The sequence below is a fragment of the Botryllus schlosseri genome, chromosome 7 (assembly GCF_051294905.1).
Source record: "Botryllus schlosseri isolate E-star chromosome 7, Bs_hap1, whole genome shotgun sequence".
Classification (NCBI taxonomy): Eukaryota; Metazoa; Chordata; class Ascidiacea; order Stolidobranchia; family Styelidae; genus Botryllus; species Botryllus schlosseri.
In genome coordinates, this window is record NC_137242.1 from 23,163,246 (window position 1) to 23,185,946 (window position 22,701).

The 22,701-nt window shown below is 41.2% G+C and overlaps 1 protein-coding gene across 1 annotated transcript; it reads left to right on the plus strand.

Moving 5' to 3' along the window:
• The first annotated feature begins 860 nt into the window (after positions 1 to 860).
• Positions 861 to 11,223, plus strand: LOC145442317 (kelch-like protein 35). The gene is made up of 6 exons (XM_080320212.1): positions 861 to 1,044; positions 2,538 to 2,667; positions 6,385 to 6,590; positions 7,021 to 7,138; positions 7,534 to 7,745; positions 10,478 to 11,223. The coding sequence occupies exons 1-6, from the start codon at positions 960 to 962 to the stop codon at positions 11,023 to 11,025; spliced, it is 1,299 nt and encodes a 432-aa protein (XP_080176338.1). The 5' UTR covers positions 861 to 959; the 3' UTR covers positions 11,026 to 11,223.
• Positions 11,224 to 22,701: the final 11,478 nt, after the last annotated feature.

The following is a 22,701-nucleotide window of genomic DNA, read 5'->3' on the forward strand; positions in this document are numbered from 1 at the left end:
TGTTGGTGAGGGAATATTAGGGAATCATTGGAAACGGTTGTTGGTGTCACAATGAACACTATTTGGTTGTTGATCGTAAAACGAAGAAGCGCCTATTATTTTATGTTGTGCTTGTCAGGTTTCAATAACAATCTACTGTCATTGAAATTGTAATTAGGCAAAAATTTCAACAATATACAATTACAATTACACAAAATAAAAATGCTTCAGTTACAATTACATGTAAAGATGGATTTAATTACATTCACCTCAATTACAAATTACAATTGATATAACTCTGATCCCATCATCATCATTTTATTAATATTTTGACCAAATCAATACACCACACGGTTGCGATATAATGAAAAGATAGGAGGATGCCGAAACGACTTGGAGTAGTCTTTGACTCAGACGCCCACCTCGGCCTATAGACTACATAAACTTTGGAATTTCTAGCTTTCTCATGTCTTCTATGTTTAGAACGCCAACATCTTTAGTGTATAGTGATTTACAGTCACACATCCAGGCCCACTTGGGGCCTGGGCAATAATACGGAGAATCCGATGTTGTAGTTTTGACAGTTGGTCAATAGTATTCGTGCAGCAGCACCCCAGCTGAGAAGTTCGTATTGTAACTTGGATTGAAATAAAGAGTTGAAGAGTAGGCCTACCAACGGAACACAAATCGGCAGAGAGTGACTGAAACGGCGGAACAAGCCATATGCATTCGATAATTGAGGCTTTAGCGATTACACGTGATTCTTCCATGAGATACGCATCGGCGGAAGATAACCAGACTGATCAAGCCTGATTGATGATGATTGTTTGGGCATGTGCCTCTGGTGTGCCTTCAACAATCGTACATCAGGCGACCGTCGGTACAGGTATTTACCAACCCATATCTTTAGATTTCATTCGGTTTAAGTTGAGTCTTGTGCAGGATACGAGTGGGGTACGTTTCACATGTACTGAAGCGTTATGGCGCAACGTCCACGGGTAGATGATGAGTGGGTATACCAAGAATATAGCTATGCGGGGATGTGTTTCGAAGAATTCACTCGAAGTAAGTACTTCTGCCGTCTCGAGAACTTGCTATTCGGATTATTCGACTTACGAAATTTAAGAACCGGAATGGTTCAGCAGAGCATATGAATTGAAGAAAAACATCGTGAAGTTCTGTGATTGCTGTAGCAAGAGATATTGTGGTATCAAGAGAGGCTCCGCTACATGGCGATGTGGTAGCTCGATATCCTCGAGCCGATGACGATTTGGTTTGGTGAAAATGTTGTGGAGAAGCTTGAGATGTTCTCAGTTTAATTCAACTGTCGTCATAGATTGATGTGATGTTACTTGACGCTTCGAAGCGTGGTGGCGTATTCTCCGTAGATGCGCCAGAGCCTTGCGTCCTCTTAAGAACCATCCCTAGTGCCAGTAAGGTCGGTGACCATTAAATTAGTCAAGTGCGTCTCTTGAGATCTCAAATATCTCTGGCTGCAGCAATCACAGAACGCGCGGTCTCTCATATAGAAGAGACGCGACAGTTGACCTCGGTATATACACCGTCTTCTGAACGATTTTGTTTTAAGAGATTTTGCCAGCCATCAAAACTTCTGTGAAGGTGGACAATATTGTGCGATTTAACAAACCATTAAGCACGGAAATCAATACATTTGCGATAGGCTATGTATAGCCAGAATGGTTTATCCCTTGTCAGATTTGCACAACTAGGGACGTTTTCCGTCTTTTCCAATGAGATCAGAATTATAATTATAGCAACAGTTTTCTCCAACTACATTATAGTCAGGTTTTGTGAGCGCGAGAAAACTTTTACTTGAATCAAGTTTCACTTCGTGTCAGATCAGAGTTGATTGTCAAAAGCATGAGGATGGCAAATGTCGATATCGATATCTTGGCTCGTTTCGCACTATCAGGTTCTCCTGTGACATTTCGAGGGAAACCAGAAATTAGGTTAGAAGAAAACTTTGTGCGCATTGAAAATTTACAAATAAGCTTCTAATCAAATTACTGGCATTTCGCGTTAATTACTCTTAATTAGACAACTAGAGCTATCTAGTTGTCCACGTCTGCTTGCAATATACGAGTTGTCGTGACGCAATGCTTTTGTCGGAAGCAGTAAGCTAAAAGCTTGAAGATGATAGATGCATTATATCTTTCACTCGACTGATTGTAAAGAATTTATGCAGGCGCTGGAGGTTCTGAGATTCTAATCATAAAAACCAAGGCGAGACTTGGTAAAGCTGGGCGTAAATTGGAAGAACCATTATCACGAATGCAATATTATCTGCGGACTGTTCCGGTCATTTCGCCAGTTTGCCAATATATCTAGTTGATTTATTAGAGGGCGATTTTAGAATAATGTTCAATTCTGGAACAGCAGCAACTGATTTTCATGCACGGAGCAACGAAATTGTGCGTGCTGCTTGGCTTCCCGTGCGACTATACCCAAAACGAGCAACGATATAAAACTTTCGACTTGCGAAATCAAGATTTCCCGGTCGTTTGCTTTCATTGGCTGATACAATTTTGCACGTTTAGGTCAAATCTTCCTGCGCGCAAGGGCGAGTCAGGTCAAGTGTTTTCTCGAAAAAGATGATATCATGGCGCCGTCCGAAGACAGAGTATATTATGCCCTGCAGCGTTGGTATCAGAAGAACAAAATTGAAAGGTAAAGCTCAATTGCCTCTGGCATAGGCGCGAATTTTTATTTCTGCATGGTGCAGCGACAGGCGCGTAGCCAGGAGTCTCGAAACTCCCTCCTTTTGAAACGCAGAATCCCGCCCTTTTGCAATGACCATTCTGACGCTAATATTCAGTTGCAATTCAACCAGTCGTATTATCAGTGTTATGCGGGCCACAACCAATTAGCGACATTCGTCTGTGCACGCATACCGCACAATGTAATGCGACGCGATCTCCCGCTGAGATGATTGCAAAATTAGGGCAATGATTGCCGCGTACGCTCGGCATTTGTCGCTAGACTGAGCAGTAACACGGCGAGACAATTCTGGGACAGGAAAGGCCAATCAGTAATTATCCCTTACCACCAACACTATGGGGTCTTACTTAGCATTGAGTAGCTCGCATCGCGACAGTTGGTTGTTGATTAAAACATCTATTTTGACTGCATTGCTTCATTTCCCGATTTACATTCGCAAAGCGTAATTGGATTATCATTATGGGCACTGGAATAAATTCCAACTAGCAGGCACACATAATAAAACGCCGTTCACCTTTGCGCTCCGAGAATATTTGTCACAGAAAATGGGTCACAACATATCTTGAACGCGGCTTCCGGCCCTCATTGATGCAAATAATGCACTTCAATTTGTAGAAGGTAAACGCATATTTGGTCGTCAAATCGCGATAGGAGATGTTGTTTCTCAGAGCACGCGGTGGGATTGAAGTTTCTAACGATGAGGTCGAATTTGTACATCTAATAAGGATCGTTAGTTTGCGGAAATCAGCATCAGTACGCTGTGCGTGATACATAGTAGTGATCAACTTTATCGGACTGTACAATCGGCCGGCAAGGTCCGTTGATAACGAAATTGCTGACAGGCCGCAAACCTGCAATAATTGCAATAACAGGGTGCGCTAGACATGCCTTAACACCCAGATTCGGCAATGGCAACGAGCACAATTTGTTCAAAAGCGGGCTTAAGATTTAATCAAAAAGATACATGAACACAAACAATATTACACTCAGAGATTGTTACTGTTTTGCGAAAGTGTTTCTGCGGACGGTAGCAGGCCTAAATCACACCACCGACGATAGTGCACGTGTGATATCGATGACATATTTCGCATACAAGTGATTCTCGCTAATTTGCAGTACGCAGCATCGATAATACGAATTAGTGAATTGGCATTTCAAAATGACGGGATTTCTAGTTATAAATGAGAAACTCCCTGGCTACGCACCTGGGGTTTCAATGCCGACAACGCGCTGGTTAGTATCAGACCGGGGCCTATTGGTCTACGTAGGCCCCGATCCGCCAGTCGAATTTGATCGTAAAACGGTGCACTTTTAATTATCCTCGTGTTATTGCAGCAAGAGCAATATGGGTGCATGCCGCGACCATATCAATAGAAATACATAACCAAAGGTTGCATATTCGATCCGTCATATGGTTGCGCTCGATAGAGTCCGTCCACCAATGAAGTTTATCGGAACATAGAAGGTTCCCGTTCAGACTAATCGAGTAATTTCAGAATTTGGGCCACCGAGAATCTCGTGTTGCATCAATATTTGACAACGTAATTCAACGCCGTGTACTGCACAATGCGCAGTATTTATAACAAATCAAACACTGACAAGTGACACCGAAGGAATACGAGTGTATAAAGCTGTCAAGAATTAGTAGCCTACAGATGATAGCAAACGAGAACGCGCGCATCTAATCAGTACTGTAATTCCGCAACTTGCGCACAGCGCAATGGGTTTCCAAGTCTGACATCGCAACAATTGTTTACTCATTATAACGATGTTTAAGCCGCATTGTTGCATTTCACGATGAAAGTTGGCAAAGCCTTGATAGAGCAATGAATATGCGCACTTTCCGCAGGAATGACTTTCAATTCGCAGGCATACACAATTACACATACACTGTGCTATTTCGTGCTCCAAGCTTCAAATAAAGAGACTATTACGGAACTAACTCAAAAATTGTTTTGTAAACGAATATGGGCTCAAATAGTATTTAAGAGAAATGGAACGTGAATTCGCTCGAAAGAGAGAGAGAGAGGAGATGGTGTTTCTCAGCGCAAGCGTGTCGAAATCGACATCGTAAGCGAGGTTGCTTCGATTATCAGATTACTAATCACGAATTACAATTTATTGGGGCTGCGCCACCCCGTCATCCCGTAACTCGCCGCCTATGGCCTCTGTGTGGTATATATTGCAATGATGCATTTACTCATCACAGAGACGATCTATAAAGATCTATGACCACTGACCAGTGGCTGATTGGTATTCAATAGGGATGGTGTGAACTTCAGGTTCACGTTCGCGTTTTGTGTGTGAACCTCTGAAATTTAGAGGTTCGCGTTCACAACATAACCTTGGTAGGCTCTGCTCTGTGAACCTTTTTCATATATTACAATTTTCACTTCAATATGATATTTTTGGTTCGATCGCTGGCAGCATAAAAAATCAACACCATACGAGCATCCACCTTGACAATCTCAAAGATTTTACTTGCTTTGTTACAAATGTTTGCACGAAATATCCAGCTTCCCGTTTATGAATATTTAGTGACTCTCTGCTGTGAGCTTGACCATCAATCACGCAACATCACGAGCGACATGCAGTACCTGTAGTCAGTGAATGATGCTTATTCAACCAATCAATGAGATTGATATCGCTTTTTGATGTAATAAATCTAGCAGTCAATCTGGACTTCATATGTTTGCTGTATCATTAAAACAAAATCCGTGCGATTGAGGCGTTGGCTACAGCTGCATCACTTGTGGGGTAGCCTAATAGCGGTACCAAGTATGGAAATATGTTTTACGCTCTGCCCAATATCAATGTAGCAATAGTCAGACGCCGAATACATTGTCCGGTCTGGCGAAGGCGTAGGCGAAGGCGTAAGCTTATATTCACTGGCAACTCCTCGTCGAAATTGTCTGCAAAGTGACGGATGATATTGATTTTATGGGAGTATCATATCATTTGACTGCCTCAGTTGATACATATAGCGAGGTTTCAAACGCCAAATATGTATTTATTTAAGCATTGTGTCATTATGTGGCCCGAGTCGTCGCTAGGTATCGTGTACATTGATATAGGCTATCACTTGATTGAAATGTAGGGTTGGAATTAGCAATATGACGTCACGTGACGTCATGAGGTTCACGTTCGCGTTCACACAGAACCTTTCAAAAAGGTTCGCGTTCACACGAACCTGAACCTTTCAGAGGTTCAGACCATCCCTAGTATTCAACCATGCGTTAGACGCCATCATAGTCTGCAAGAATCATCTTTCCCGGTTTTCAGAAGCGGCCTTCGGCGGCTTTAGACTTAACTAATATCCCCTATTTTTAATATTCATATACAGAATTGACTAACTATTCAAAACCAAAAAGCAATTGTCTATTATATTTTGTGGCATATTTAGAGGTCAATCAGAGCCGCAATAATGTTAACTTGAAGCCGCGGTTGGGAATCACTGTATAGCGTATCATTGACGAGAGATAATCTCATTAGTCTGCCGTAAGCGTTTTCGAATAATTCGATAGTGCCACAAGCTAAAAAAATGTTTGGGCCCACTGATTAGTGACACGAGCGTGGCAACAAGTTGTTGTTGCATAAAGACGCGCTTGGATTGCTTATTATTGTGATGATTTCAATTTGTAACTGCGCCCATTGTTTTACATGTAGATTACGTGACTTCTTTGATGTGTTGCAAGTCGTCCGCCTACCGCTAGTCCCACATAACAAGTTCGACATCGTTGAGGATGACATACTTTCAGTTTCTCAAAACTTTACTCGACACCTTCTGCGTGAAGCAAACTATTACCGCTGGGCATTTGCGAGAGAGAGGGCTGCAATGAGATGCCCCAGGACAATTAGGCGGATATTGCCAGGTAGGTATAACGCGGTATTTCTTAAGTAAAAGTAACATTGTTCATTAGTTGAAGTTTACGACAAGATCTTGCACGGCCATATGGTCATCCCGTCATACAAACTACGCGACTGCCAGTCAAGGGTCGAATTATACGTTGGCATAAGCATATTCAAATATAAGCAACCGCGGAAGATATCGTGAACTTTTGAGTCATTTAAATGCATATACTTCCGTCATAGATATAACTTTTTGTCGATCATTTTGAACATGAATTTGACGGGTGACAATGTCTGTACTGTGCGATGTAAGTGATGATGAAGTTTTTTAGTAGACTTGTGATATCTTATATGAATTTGAAGTGGAATTGATAACTTCTGCAACGTAGGCCTTTTACGGATAATTGCTGAATTCTTCGGACCCACACCGCTCGATATTCTTTTTATCAACAGCCACACGAAAGTGCATGTACGTGCTAGGAGCGCCAAACGCCCAGCAGCAGTCTCTGCAGCGTTACGCTTTCGGTTCCGGGGCATGGACGGTGATCGAGCAGAGAATACCTGTAGCAAGGTTATTAGTTCTCTGTAATTGTTCGCAAATGATTTGTTATAGAACTTGAGCAGATATTCTACAGGTTTTATTAGGATTGATTTTCAATTGCCATTGGTGGAGTGTATTTTATAGATGCATACGATAGAGGTCGAATAGCCCTATCTCCTCAGTCATTTTATGTCCAGCCGTATGTGAACGTCACACTGGGTAAATAGCTTCAGACTGACAGCATGGCTTAAAAAGGACTCTGAGGATACTTCTAGTATATCATGTCACTTCATGTCGGATCTGCATCATTATTATTGTGTCCCTCATCTTCATTATTTGATATATGAAGGCTTAAGCTTGTAGACTAAAGCCACGGTTTATAGCTACCACCACAAGATTTCCAATCAACTTCTTTTCACCTGCAGAAAAGAGCCCGCTGTGGCTGCGTTCAAAGGATGCGTTTGGGTAGCTGGCGGCCTGATGGCTGGCAACAAACCGCTCGAATCAGTGTGCGCGTATGATCCGATCGCACAAACGTGGTCGGAGAGACCATTTATGAAGGAAAGGAGGTACGGTTTCGGTCTGATTGCTCTGAATGGAAATCTTTACGCCATTGGCGGACGAAATGAGTACCCAGGTGAGCATGGCAGCTAAGATGCGTTTACTTCATTTGAACCCACGACTTGCAGCTGGTCTCCTGCTTCGTACCAGAACGAGACGAGAGTCCTCATTCTTGTTGAAATCTAGTATGAATCTTCGCATCCTGGCAATGCCACGACATCATTTTACGAATTACCTACGAACCATTGAAATAGAATGCAAATTAAAGTAAGGAATTTAATGAAAATAAGCCACTTCTCCACGGGTTTCGGCCTGTGTGGAGTTACCGGTATTCCTGGCATTGGTTCGTGACATCGGAGCTTAGTGGAGATGATTTCACGCTCTGAAATTAGCATTAAGGCTTAGCTAATGATCGCCTGCAGATAATATTCAAGGCTCAATCAGGTCGGTCTTGATAGAGTCGGCGGACTGCCTGTTCCGAACCCTATTTTTTCCAGCGATCGCTAACCAGACGCATAGAATTATCCTACAGTCGGCTGGTACAGTTCGATGGATGATTTGTGCGCGATTTACCGTCAGTCTTGTCGCTAACCGCCGTAAAATCGCCGCTGCTTCTTGTCGTGTAGAACAATCAACTGACCATTAATATATTCAATCAGTGGTTTTCAACCTTTTTTCCTCCATCGCCCCCTTTCGAAAATTATCGTGCTCTAGCGCCCCACCACCACCTCGTATTGTAAGGTCTGTAATAAAGACAATGGGCAAGAGGGAGGGCCGTAACAGCACTTGGTCAACCCCCTAAACAAAGGTTTGTCTTGCGCGCTCATAGCGTGACAAACCAAACCTCTGGGGGCTTCGCTGTAGTCACCCTAGGTGCCAAAATTTTCTCTAGTACATGAATGAATAGGTGGTAATTGTATAGCATATATATGTCGCTATAAACTTTTTATCCTCTCAGCCCACGTATCAGTATCGCTGAGTGAGCTGCTGTGTTGGTAAATGAAGGTCACGTGATTAATAATAATTGAACATAGTTGGTCGAGCCTGTTGGTACAATTACTTCGTTACATATTGTTATTTTATTACCTCTTGTCCGCTAAATAGTCAAAATATATTGAAACGCATAAACGTATTAAACTCGAGTAAGCACACGATTTAAAATTGGTATTTCTTCACTGGCAAATAATTTTTCTCTGTTATGTTATTTGTCCTGTGAGTGCAGATTGCGACGACATGATAATATGGTAATTCGGCACGAGCGATTTAAGCACCTATGGACAATTCGACTTATATACATCAAAGTTTACGGTCAACATAAGGACAATCCTCTTTACCTGAGGTTTTCTCGCTGACGATCTTTTTGACAGACTTGACACTCGGTGTCCCACATCCACATTGACCGGAACTTCATATGTCTTCGTGAATCGTGGCGTGATAATGGCCGACGCCAGAATTCCTATTTCTATTTTCTATGATAGTAATAATGCGTATTTTTTCGTGGGGGAGTCGTCAAAACATGATGTGTAATTTATCTTCATTCTCAGAAATAATTTAGGGCACCCTTCGAACTCACCGATTGGGGGTTTGGGTTGCAGGAGTTTCGGTCCTGGTAAGAGGTCAAAGTTCAGTCGGTGTTTTCGGGACTTTGGTATTGCAAATATTCCGCGCTTCAATCGCACTCGAGCACCACTCGACTATAATAAACCATATAATAATTGTGTGTGATATATTCAGGGTCAAATCATGGTTGGTATATAACAACAATCGGGTACGGTCTCGTACCTTGTGCTTCGAACCATCCCGAATTCACGTATGCGATTGGCAATACGGGGAAATTAATGGTATTGGATTTTGTCTTCGTGCTTTGTGTGACTAAGTAAGTCAACAGAGAATGGGATTCGTATACCTGTTCACATTGAATATAGTACTGTACCCAGCTACTAATTTTAACATGAATGTATTCCCAAGCAAAGCAACGCGTATTATATAACTTTCATGTGAGATTGTGAACTACAACACTAGATACTATCATCCTTTTTGATACCATGAAATATTCTGGCGATTTAATTTTGTAGCTCTCAAATACAAGTATATTTAGTTATTCATTTCCTGCACAAAGCTTCAAAACATATTTTATGTACAAGGGGCTCTCACTCTCAAAAGTGATATAGGCCTACAGGGCCTCCTTCTTCGATTTTCACACGCTTTGCTCCGCGGGATATATTACCTAATTCGAAACTTTTTGTTGAAAATAACCCTAGAAAGCGTGACGGCAGTGTTTAACGGGAAATTGTCGATCTAAAAGTACGCGCAATTCGTTTTTACATGAATTATAATAACCCACTATATTTATGAAAACATGAACAGCAAACATCGGTGCGAAGAGCGACCAAAATTTTTAGGACTGGACATGATTTTAGAAATGTTGATTTGCTCTGAACACTCATTAAGGATATGTCCTACTACTACTATATCATCTACTGTGGAGCCATTTTTCTTCAGCGCCCCTTGGAGGGCGCTGAAGGCAAGGTTAAGAACCACTATATTAAATTATTCTGGCAAAAAGTTCTGGTGAGAACGTCGCAGAATAAAATATTAAATCATGTCCATGTCTGTCCGTGAGTAAACCTTCTTTCGTATATGCTATTGACCTTATTTCATGGAAGAAGCATCCGTCGCTATAATTACACCTATCGTATAATTCGATACTAATGAATTAATAACTGATTTCTCGAAATATGTTATAAAAGTCTAGTAGTTGCTCTCTTGGATTTTTCCAACCGTAAGATTTTGCAATTCTTACTACAGACCCAGGATCGTTGGATACAGTCGAATTTTATGACGGGCTCTCTTGGACATCTGGTGTATCAATGAATGAAGCGAGATACGCTCTGGAGGTTGGAGTGGCGGGTGGTCTAATCTTCGCCGCTGGTGGCTGGGATGAATCTCAATACACAGCTCTAACGTCCGTCGAGCATTACGACCCATTCACATCCTCCTGGTGTGCAATCACGCCCATGATGTACAAGCGAAGATCGTTCAGACTTGTAACAGACGATAATATCGTGTATCTGGTCGGTGGAGACAGAGGGCATACAGTTGAGGAGTACAATTCTTTGGCACACCGTTGGAATGGCGCCGCCTCGTACACCTTGACGCCGGGACGATCGGAATTTGCAGCGACATCTTTGGACGGGGTTATCTATTTGCTCGGAGGTTTACACGGTTCTATTGAAACGAAGTCTTTTCAGTCTCTAAGCCCGAGCTGTGGTGAAATGGGCGATCTGCAAGAGTCTCCCGCGGCCCCCGGTATTTGCCCAAGAGCTGTTGTTATCGAACATCCTGGTAATGTGTAGCCAGTGTCCAGGCTAGGTCCGGCGAGCGAATGAAGCAGGGACAAAAGGCACTTGCGATCATTGCCTACCAACAAAGTGGAACGATATATTTTCATTGTTATATATAACTGAATTTGTGTGTTTTCGGAGCTCCGCTGTTCACGTTCATGGTACGAAAGTGTCTGATGAAAATTGATAAAATACATATACTCTGTACTTAGTGCTGTAAAAGATTGTGAAATGGATCGCAAAGTGGTTTTAGGTGCGTTGGGCGCAGTGACAAAAACGCTGGTCAGATGCGTTTAAAGAAGTCTACTCAAGTCTTCGTAAAGAATCGGACATGAGGCAAGCCGATACCTCAGTTGGATAAGCAAGTCTCATAAATGCAGGAATGATAAGACGCTGGCCCCGGCCTGACCGACATGCAAAGTTGGTGAAGTTGATTTAAGCTTATAGGTTGACAGTTCTTTTTCGAAGTAGGTTAGTTAGAATTACTGAATTCGCGAGAACTTGGAAATTGAGTCGCGTTCAGTTCGTATCAATCATTCATTCACATAAGCCTGAGAATGGCATATGTATGTACAGCAAGCTTGGCTCGTTCGGCTTATGCCAGGGGTGTCTAACATACTGCCGGCAGAGCAATTCTGAGTAGATTGAAAAATACGTGTATTATCCAGCATGTTTTTCAAATTTGGAAATTAATATTAAAAAACGCTTCCATTAAATATTCCCTCAAGACAACAGAAGTAGTTAGTATGATCGGTCGTGATTCGCCATAGGGTTCTTATGGGCGCGGCGGTGATTCGCCTGGAAACTCGTGGTGGTGACTCGCCTTTTCAGACCCCCCCTCTCGGTGGTGATTCGCCATGTGTTCTTATGGGTGCGGTCGTGATTCGCCTTTTCGGGTATAGGCCGCGGTCGTGATTCGCCGCGAAAACTCGTGGTCGTGACTCGCCTTTTTTGCTCTAGGCTGCGGCGGTGATTCGCCTGTCATGTATTCTTACGGGATCTGTGGTGACTCGCCATGTGTTCTTATGGGTGCGGTCGTGAATCGCCCTTTCGGGTATAGGCATCTCTCGCACGTCGTACTTTCACGTATAGGCTGTAGCGGTGATTCGCCTGTCGTGTATTCTTACGGGATCTGTGGCGATTCGCCATGTGTTCTTACGGGTGCGGTCGCATGCGGCTATTGTGGCTTATGGGTGCGGTCGTGATTCGCACTTTCAGGCATCTCTCGCGCGATGTTGAATAGTCACCAACAATAACCGCGCAAACGGAAACGTGGCTTGCAAAAGGATTAAGCAGTGCGACCTATATTCCGAATGACCTGCGCGCTGAATTGTTTCCGTGCAGTCGTGTGCTACTATCGAATATTACACTAGACCGGTCAGTGTGAAATAGTTTGATCGTAAATTATGATATATGATGTCGTAGTTTAGTCGTGTCAAATGACCGATCGCGTTCTCTTTCCTCGCTATTGGTTGCTACCTGAATAATACTTTCGGCTTATTCGCTGTTTCACGCCTACAGAATAGTCTGCTGTTCACAGCCGCAACAAGAATCACAAGTATACACATTTACACATTCGTTTATTACTCTGAAATCAAACTCTTCACAAAAGCACGCACAATCGTATCATTAACTTTTTTATCATCCCCAAAATTATTCAAGTATTCCTTGGCTGAAAATCTACCACGGAGCCGGCGTAGACGGTGAATCGAATACCAACAATAGCCGCGTTCACAAACTAACACTCCAAAAAGGTGTGAAATATTCTCTACAAGCGCTCACAAGATAACACATAAGAATAGCCATCTCTCGTGGTTTGATGTTACAAAGGTAGGAATTACGCACAAGTAATATTTTGATAATTAGTTTGCCACAGAGCCGGCGTAGACGGCGATTCGAATATCAACAATAGCCGCGTTCACAAACCAACACTTCAAAAAAACGTGTGAAATAGGTTACAAATCCCACGATCGCTCACAAGATAACACCAAAGCAGTGGCGGCTCGTCCTATAGGGCAACTGGGGCATTGCCCCACCTAAAATTCTGTTCAATAACAGTTCTTTACCATTTAGAGACGCACAGCAATCTATATATACCGAAATCACAGCGAAAATCGTATTCTTCTTGTCCTTTCGCTTGTAAATGCCCGCCCATATATAGCGAAGTCTGCGAAAATCGAATTCTCTTCAGTGTTTTCGCTTTGCGAATGCCTAGCCGGGGCATGCCCCGGTAGCGCTCATAACAAGCTTTCACTGTCTATTCTCTCAAAGCCGCGCACAATAAAGAAACAGTGATTTACTCTCTCCTATTCATAAAATTGCCGAGCAACCGGGGCAACATAGCCTAGTCGCCCTTAACCCTTTTGAAGTCTGCGCTTATATATCACCGCGTCCTTTCATCGCTCAACTTCAGCCCGACATATCTTCATTGTTGTAGGTCCTAGAGGCCTCATTTTGGTTTTTAGAGAAAGCTAGCAATCTTCTGATATATATGATACCTAATTCGAAGGTAGAAGGCATGACAATTTTCGAGTACCGACGATCTTACATGAGGAGTTCGGCCGAAAATACGCATGCCTAAAAAAGTGGTTATCACACAAAATTTCCAGATATTTTCCGAGTGGGAAATATAGTCAGAAATTCTGCCAGAACATTATAAGTAGACTTGTACGGTATTCTGTGTAATTTTTCACAGTTTCAAACATCTAACCTTCTTGTGGGGTGTATTCTGAGGGGGTTTGTTACTTGTGGTCACGCTTCAGTGATTTTCATGAACATAGTCAAGTTAAAATACTGGTTCGTGGCCGAATATGAGTCCTAAACTGGTTAACTATGCCTGCAAATGGTTGGATACGACAGGACAAAGTATACCACGTTGTTTCATGCCATTAACTGGGAGGTAGGGATCCGATTCGGTATTGATCTTGAGCTTGACCATTATGACCACTCACTGACCACGCCCATATGTAAATTTTTATATATTTTTGATTTTTTGATATCTGGCAATCCGCGCGGCTTACGGCCATGGTTGACGGCTTGTTCGAAACCAGGCAACGGTGCACGGTGGCTACGCACTCATGCATCATTTTTAACTCTCTGACGCCATCCTGGGGGTCGGTATTGAAAAATGGAAGAGAGAAAGAGATTTTTCAGAAAAAAAGTTCGTTTGTTTAGTCTTGTAAAAAACCCTAGACATGTCTTGGGGTGTCGATCGAAGGCGAAAACGGCAGAGGGATATAGTCCGCCCACTTTTAAACTGAAACAACCCATATTTGAGTCTTGCTGAGGTCACGGCATGAATTTGAAAAGTGATGGTCAGTTTCGCGAAAACTGACCCGATTTCAAAAGGGTTAAGGTGTGATGTAACAATCGTATCTATATCTGAACTCGGTTACCGTCATATGCGTTTAGTCGACCTTTGCTGGTATAGGTCGATTTTGATGGTGTTTCACACCATGATAATTCTTGAAACTTGGTTTGTCATGTCGTGATGGTAGTATTTAACACTGTCCCAAGTTACAGGGTTTCTACCTAAAGTTTAGGGTAGTAATTCCGTTTCCGAAGTTGAGTGTGTGCTGACCGTCATGTATCGCAAACAGATTTTACTCAAGAGCCGGTATTGGTATCCATTGATTTTGACGATGTTCCATACCGAGATCAGTCATGACATTTGGTACGGTAAGTCTTAATGTTAGTATCGAACGCTGTACCAAGTTTCAAGTTTGTCACTGTACTGTGTTTGTGGTAATTTCGTTTCCTAAGTCGAGTGAGAGCTGACTCGTCATTTATCGCAAACATATTTTACGCAAAGCCGGTATTGGTCTCCATTGATTTTAACGATGCTCCTTACCTAGATCCGTCAGGAGCTTTTGCATGGTATGTCTTGATTTTAGTATCGAACGCTGTGCCTAGTCTCAAGGTTGGCACTCAATGATTAGGGCAGCAATTTCGTTATTAAGGTCGAGTATGGTAGAGAAGTGCGCTGATCTGACACTTAGCCCACCTAACGCATTGCGGATTTCACGCAAAAGCCGGTGTATCTGTGTTAACGCTAACTGTGTTCCATACTGAGATAGGTGATGAGATGATGATATCATGAAACAGTTTACTAACATCCTCGGTTTGCATTCAAATATTTACTTTTATTTTATATTCTCCAATGTCAATTTCACCGTGAAATTGTGGCCTTCAGGCCATTTGCTTACAATTACAACCCCTGTCAAGCGCGATAGCTGTTTCGTTTTCGATGGCGGCTAAGAGCTGATCGCTTGATCAGCCTATTCCTCAGTAAATCTTACGCAAAATTCGGTGTTGGTCTGTTCGTATTAATTTTGACAGTGTACCATACCGAAAACGGTCATGAGGCTATTTCTCGATGATTTCATGTAACAGTGTACCAAGTTTTCGGCTTTCATCCACGTATTTATTCGGTAATATATTTTCCCAAGGCGATTTTGCAGCAGACATATAGACACTATAGACTGTAAGCCGTATGTGTCGTGTGACAGTCTCCAGCCTCAAGGCCAAAATCTCCTATGCTGTATCGGGACCGAATTTCCGAGGCCGCTATCCGTAGTTCTTCAGAATTATGTTTTGGATTCTAATATGACATGTCCAATCTATGAGATAACAATTGCGTATGTGTCCGAACTCGTTGACCTTTCCAGTTAGGCTTACGCAATCTCTCGAGTTATAGTCATTTCCATTGCTGCAGATAATTAGTCAGGTATAGTGCGAACATGAACCGTGTCGAATCTTTGTTCCGTACGCCGTTTACGCAGTTACCACACTTCAAGTCACAGCTCACCGGCAGACCTCTCGCGGCACATACGTTAAAATCACTGTTGTCGGGAAGTTCGTGTTACCGTACGTAGTCCGTACCACCAAGTTACTTGTTTACGTTGGAAAACGCCATTGTGACGTCATCTTGATAAAAAGTCGCTTGCTGCCCTTGCCCCACCACCCGATATTGTCACGAGCCGCCACTGCACCAAAGACATAGCCATTTCTCGCGTCTTGTCATTACATACATCCCAATCGCTACAGTGTAATATGTCGGCGGTTGTTACTATCAAGTAATAAGTAATGAATAACAGTACCAGCGCAGACCGTGATTCGAAAACCAACAATTTGACACTTGCACGCGATCGCTATATGTTTTGACACTTTGGAACAGTCGTTGACTTTGCGTGATAAGAATCATGCGAATATTCAAGCAATGCATCAATTTGACAACTTGAAATGAAACTTGCTACACAGCTCAAGTTGATTCGTATCTGAATGTGTTAATTCGGTACAATTCTAATTTGAGAAATCTTTTTAACGTGATCTTTTGATTCGACCGTAACCTGAATATTACTGACGCCGACTTTCAGTCACATTGAATTATTCACACATTCGCGCCGCTGTTTTCACACCTATAGAATCAATACCAACTATAACTCTACAAGAATCAAGAATCACAAGTATGTGCATTATACAGTTATTGTCTTTGTCAACTTGAAATCCAACTCTTAATACAAACACGCATCTTATCACTTGTCAACTCTATCATGAAAATCCTCGAACCTGTATTATTAAGAATGTTATAGTACGGCGTCGGAATCCGTTCGCGGGATGTACTAAAGGTAAATTCAGATAATCCAAAATGAAATATTAGGACTTTGACATAATCTGAATTGAAATAGATTGACAAACATAACTACCAACTTTCACCCAGTCACATTTCGAAATTATACGCATATTGATTTGAAACAAGTAATGAAATATTACAACTATATTCGCGATCGCACTTTCCGTTTGGCAAAGATAGTTTCAGAAATATTATCACTATGACATCTCAACATTTTAACATCTTACCATACACAAAAGAGTAAAATACAAAAACCTTGTCAAGTCAATCCGTTTGTAACTCACCGAACCAAAGCAAAAAGTGTCCATACGAAAAGTAGGCAAGACTATCCAAGTAATTACTACAACCCACAAACATATCAAGTTCGGTTTTAGGCATATACCACCAACTCGTCTTTTTTTTTTGTTCAACTGTAAAAGTCGTTACTATGCCGCAAGACAAAAAAATTACTATGCGGTATATTTTGTAAGACAAAAGTAATTACTTCTCGATGTCGGCGACTTGAGATTAACATAATATATTTGAGTATACGACATTTGAAAGTATGACCATCGTAGTTTCTTACAATCGAACGCAGGTGTTATATCGAAAATTATCGTGATGTAAACATAAGGATTGTCACATCGATTTAACATATGAGATTTTGTAATGGTCTATCATGACTTGATTATTAAATTATTCGCGTTAATTAGACCCGGCGTTGTGGTAAAGGTTATTATGACAGCAACAAACTTTTCAGTGCCGTTGTTATTAACATATTGAGTTGTAAAACTATGCGTGTCTGAAATGTTCTTGAATGGAAAATTATTCCACCTTGGTACATATCACCCTGCGTATCGCGGATATCAGAAAATATTTTACAAATGTATTTGTCTCCACTAACCAAGACTAAAGATGAAACAACAATTTCCTTTGTTAAACAATAACCGGTACAATACTTTATCATCATAATCAGCAGTGAGAATTGAAACACTTTCGCACATTATCCGGTGTCAAGATATCACACTAGGTGAATTGACTTACCGCCGCTTGATTAATACCTAATCCATTCGCACCATTTCACATACTTTGATCATTACAAAAGTAAATTGGAATATGTTTGCTAGATGCATTCAATTCAGTTAGAAATGTCTGGTACACAACAATCGTAATATCAAGGAAGTACTTGCTACGCTGTAATTCACTTAACGTGTTTTGTATTGTTGTTCATTTGTAGTATTGATTGTTTTTGAACCCCCAAATAATAATTCCCGACATGAAACCAAACCGCTGAAAGTCGTTACCATCACAACGAAACAATTTGTACGATGTTTGTCAAATGCATCCGATAGTTAGGTGTACTAGAATTATTTGTGTAACACATACGCCGACAATGCAATCGAAAATTTTTCCGTTGTCATTCGCTAAAGTAAATGTCATCACAATACTCATCAAGCTGTCATCTGTAAATCAAGATTACATCCAACTTGTAACTGTATCGTTTAACTACCGGGTTGCATCAGTTTGCTATTTTTGTCATTTAGTGACTGCTGAACATACCAAACGATACACATTCACTTACGAAATACTGTGTTGGTCGTAATTTCCATCATCGTGATAATCGAAGTACATTTGTTTCGAATTCGTAACAGCCGACTATGCCACGACGATTTTTGGAAAAGTTATGCTTGGAAGATTGGTTGTATATCACGAAAAATAATTACCACTCATATTGATACTGTTACTCCATTGACCGGTATTTTCAAACGAGTAAAATTTATTACTTGAGTTACTCCGCTTACTATATTCAAATGTAAACACAGCTGTCTTTCAACATCACAAAGACATCGATATAAAGTATACAATCAAACGCAACAAGTTTTACTTTTGTAGGGCACTAATTATTATTCCACGCATCTCATTTCATACTAAGTGTATATGAAAGATGTTCATGGTACACGAATATATTCGCTCATGCTACGAACATACGCAATGATTGGTGACGCTTTCACACTATTTCGATTTAGTGTAACAAAAACAACAACAACAATTTTCACTCTCTTGACTTACGAAAACAACAGACGAACCTTCATTCAATATTTTGTTTTGTCAACAAGTTACTTTTTTCATGAGACCCCCACTACTCTTACAAAAGTACGAAAGATATTTACACCACACAAAGTAATCAACTTTACTCGATATTCTCACATTACGAAACTAAAGAATGGTTGGTTTGACTCTACAAACTGTTTCGTTACCTCAAGACCTTTATTGTCTGAATGGTTGTTCATGTGTCTTAAGAACCGAATAGTTCAACACAGCACTAGTACCAACAGAAACATCAGAGTTGTTTACACAAAAGTTTGTATGTGTACAGTATGCGAATACCATGTGTAAGTCCAGCACAATTGCAGTATCCATCCGAGTTTAGTTAACACAAATTTATTACAACGGAGCCACGTAAACTTTCGTGAAAGAAAAGCATACTCACTTCCAGAGGGTTATTTCAACGCCATAGCAGTACTCCAACAACAAAGTACATATGTTTTCTAGTCACCGTCCTTACATATTTCACATAGATCAATCTACTTTGCTAACGAAAAGTGCTGAGTCACCACATGATTACCCTCACAACAAAACAGCTAGAAGATATTATCATACAAAAATATTCCTTACCCTTTGCGCACCAGTGACAAATCATATAACAAACATTTTTTGTGAGGTGAATTGTTGTTCAGTGTCAAGTCTACCTGTTAAAACGTACATTAAAACAACGCAGTCACAATTCAATTAAAACCACGAATCTATTTTCATTTCGTCACATACAGAAAAATAAATTTTAATTTCCCAAAACATACTTGTAGTCAAGAAATATTTTTATTAATCAAAATCATCGACTTCTGTTTACGGCGTTAGTGTGTGCATGTCATACACGTGGTGACCGTATTAAAATGGACACGACACGACTGAATGTAAGGAGATAGAAGTCTATCGCATAGATTTACATGTGGTCTTCGCTACGGTTTCAAAAAACGAATCATCTCTTTTGCGTTGATCTCGACCGAGCAAGTTAGTTAATGGCCATGATTGTGTTTGTCATATGCGAATGATAGGGTTACTGTCAAATCTACATACAACATCCTTCTAGTACTCAAAATAAAAATTTCATTCTCTCCCTTCGTAGTCATATACCGCCAACTCGGCTTTTTTGTTCATCGACAGCGGCGTTTAACAAGACCAACGTCACTGAACCCACGACGTTTACCTATGTAAAATTACCACTTTCACTTGACAGTCCGTCGTTTACCTGGCTAAACATATCATTTTCCTTTGGAGATCTGATGTTTACCCAAAGTAACAAACCCCTTTTCCTTTGAAAATCAATTTTTTTCCCTGGATAACAAACCTTTTTCACTTGGAAATATATTTTTTCTCTGGGTAACAAACCTTTTTCACTTGGAAATATATTTTTTTCTCTGGTTAACAAACCTTTTTCACTTGGAAATATATTTTTTCTCTGGGCAACAAACCTTTTTCCCCGGGTAACAAACCTTTTTCCCTGAGCAACAAGCCATTTTCACTTGGTGGGTCGTCGTTTACCTGAGTAAAAATATCATTTTCCTTTGGAGATCTGGCGTTTACCCAGTGTAACAATACATTTTCTCTTGGTCATCTAGCTTTTCCTAGAGTAACTAATCATTTCTCCCGGGTAACAAACCCTTTTCGTCTGGAAAACTATCATTTACCCGAGTACCAATACCGTTTTCACTTGGAAATCTATCTTTTCCCTGGGTAACAATATCATTTTCGTTTTGAAAACTGACAACCACACCGGACAATTTGATATTTTTGTATATTGTTACAACGGGTAGTGACAAAATATACACCAACAACGACTCCGATACATTTGTCTAATCAAATATTCACTTGCTCTGATGCATCCCATCAAAATCATTGGTTACTCACATACAATAACAATGTGCTGTTGTACATCGACATGTATGTTTTCGGAATTGGCGAATAAAGGGGTTTCCGATATGTCTGTGATGTCCGGGTTCGTGCTTTGGATTTTCCAGAGTCAAAATGTCTGAATAAAACACCTCCTTGACTTTGGTAACTGGTTGATACACGGATAATGGTGTTCGGAAAACGGATGAATTTATGTTCCCCATCGCGCTAATAATTCCGGGTTACTTGTGAGTTTCCTCAGGTCTGTTTACTATATTGTGTCTTTACTGGTCAATACATGTCGCTCCAGTCAGCTGCAACCGGATCACTAATATGAGAAAGTGTGTGGGCCTGATCCGGATATTCACTCATGAACCAACTACCAATATTCAAGTAAACATGTTACAGACCGTGTTTTGTCTCCATGAAAAATACCAATGCATACACCATCACATCAAGTACTTCACGATTGTTCACAAGTATTCGCGTAAACGAGGTGTACATACAATGTGTCGGTGTACAAACATCATGGAAAACAAATTCATGTTCTCAAGTATCATCATGCGACGACTCTGTACATTCAATGTGGGCATAGATGACTTGGGGACAGACAAGCAGCCATATTTGGACGTAACACGATCTTAGTATGAGCCGCCTCAACCCAACTTGTGAAAAATGAATCTCACACGAGTACAACCCTTTCACGGGTTCACACCTTGATTTTGCAAGATTTTTCGGATTCTCATGTAGACTTGCATCGTGATCCAGACCTCGACTTAATCGGGTTGCGTAACTCGCTCAACCCCTGCGTATCGTTGGTCATAACCTGCTAACTTTTTCGCTGAGACCGCAGTGTTTCACCTGGTTTTATGTATTTGGTGATTACCATCGTTATCAATCTTTCACGCGATGAATATGTCGGATGTCGCTACTCCCTTATAACGACTCCAGCTAAACATCGTGAGCAGTGACTCCGGATTGAAATCGTAAACAGGGACTCTGTGTGTGTGTGTGAATCTCGAGTTCGATTACGATTAGATAATGTAATCCAGGGTGTGTCTCTGCGAGCTGAAGGCGGATTTCGTGTTAATCACACCGCAAGAGGGTGCTATCTCGTAACTCGACAGGTCAACATAAATCGCGGTTGGAAACTTTTGGTCTAGTTGATCCAGCTACGTATTGAAACGTTGTACCCACACAGCCCATTGAGAAAACGTTGTCGTTACCTGACCATATCCACGAGTAAATATGGGACTACGCGTAACTGTCCATAGATTCCTCTGGCCCCACACCGTGGTGTTACGACACAGACAAGATGCAGCGGTGGAAATATTGAAAATGAAAAACGATACCTTGGTGACATTTGATTTGGATTTTACACCTGATGAACCATACACTCGATTGGTACATTGGGATGACAACTCTATCGTCGAGGTCAAGGGAAAAGAAATGTACAGATTTGTTGGTGTTGTGGATATTCAGCGAAAATCAGGGTATATGGTTGTGTATGGTTCGCATATTTGACTGAAAATATATCGGTATGCATAATGCACTGTCCATTGTATCATGTCGTGTGTCATCTATGCCCACATTGAATGTACAGAGTCGTCGCATGATGATACTTGAGAACATGAATTTGTTTTCCATGATGTTTGTACACCGACACATTGTATGTACACCTCGTTTACGCGAATACTTGTGAACAATCGTGAAGTACTTGATGTGATGGTGTATGCATTGGTATTTTTCATGGAGACAAAACACGGTCTGTAACATGTTTACTTGAATATTGGTCGTTGGTTCATGAGTGAATATCCGGATCAGGCCCACACACTTTCTCATATTAGTGATCCGGTTGCAGCTGACTGGAGCGACATGTATTGACCAGTAAAGACACAATATAGTAAACAGACCTGAGGAAACTCACAAGTAACCCGGAATTATTAGCGCGATGGGGAACATAAATTCATCCGTTTTCCGAACACCATTATCCGTGTATCAACCAGTTACCAAAGTCAAGGAGGTGTTTTATTCAGACATTTTGACTCTGGAAAATCCAAAGCACGAACCCGGACATCACAGACATATCGGAAACCCCTTTATTCGCCAATTCCGAAAACATACATGTC

Excerpts from the sequence above, each read along its gene's own strand:
- LOC145442317 (XM_080320212.1), top strand. The coding sequence starts at position 960 with ATGGCGCAACGTCCACGGGTAGATGATGAGTGGGTATACCAAGAATAT. Across the intron at positions 6,591-7,020 it reads AATTAGGCGGATATTGCCAG|CCACACGAAAGTGCATGTAC; the intron begins GTAGGTATAACG and ends TTTTATCAACAG. Across the intron at positions 7,139-7,533 it reads CAGAGAATACCTGTAGCAAG|AAAAGAGCCCGCTGTGGCTG; the intron begins GTTATTAGTTCT and ends TTTCACCTGCAG.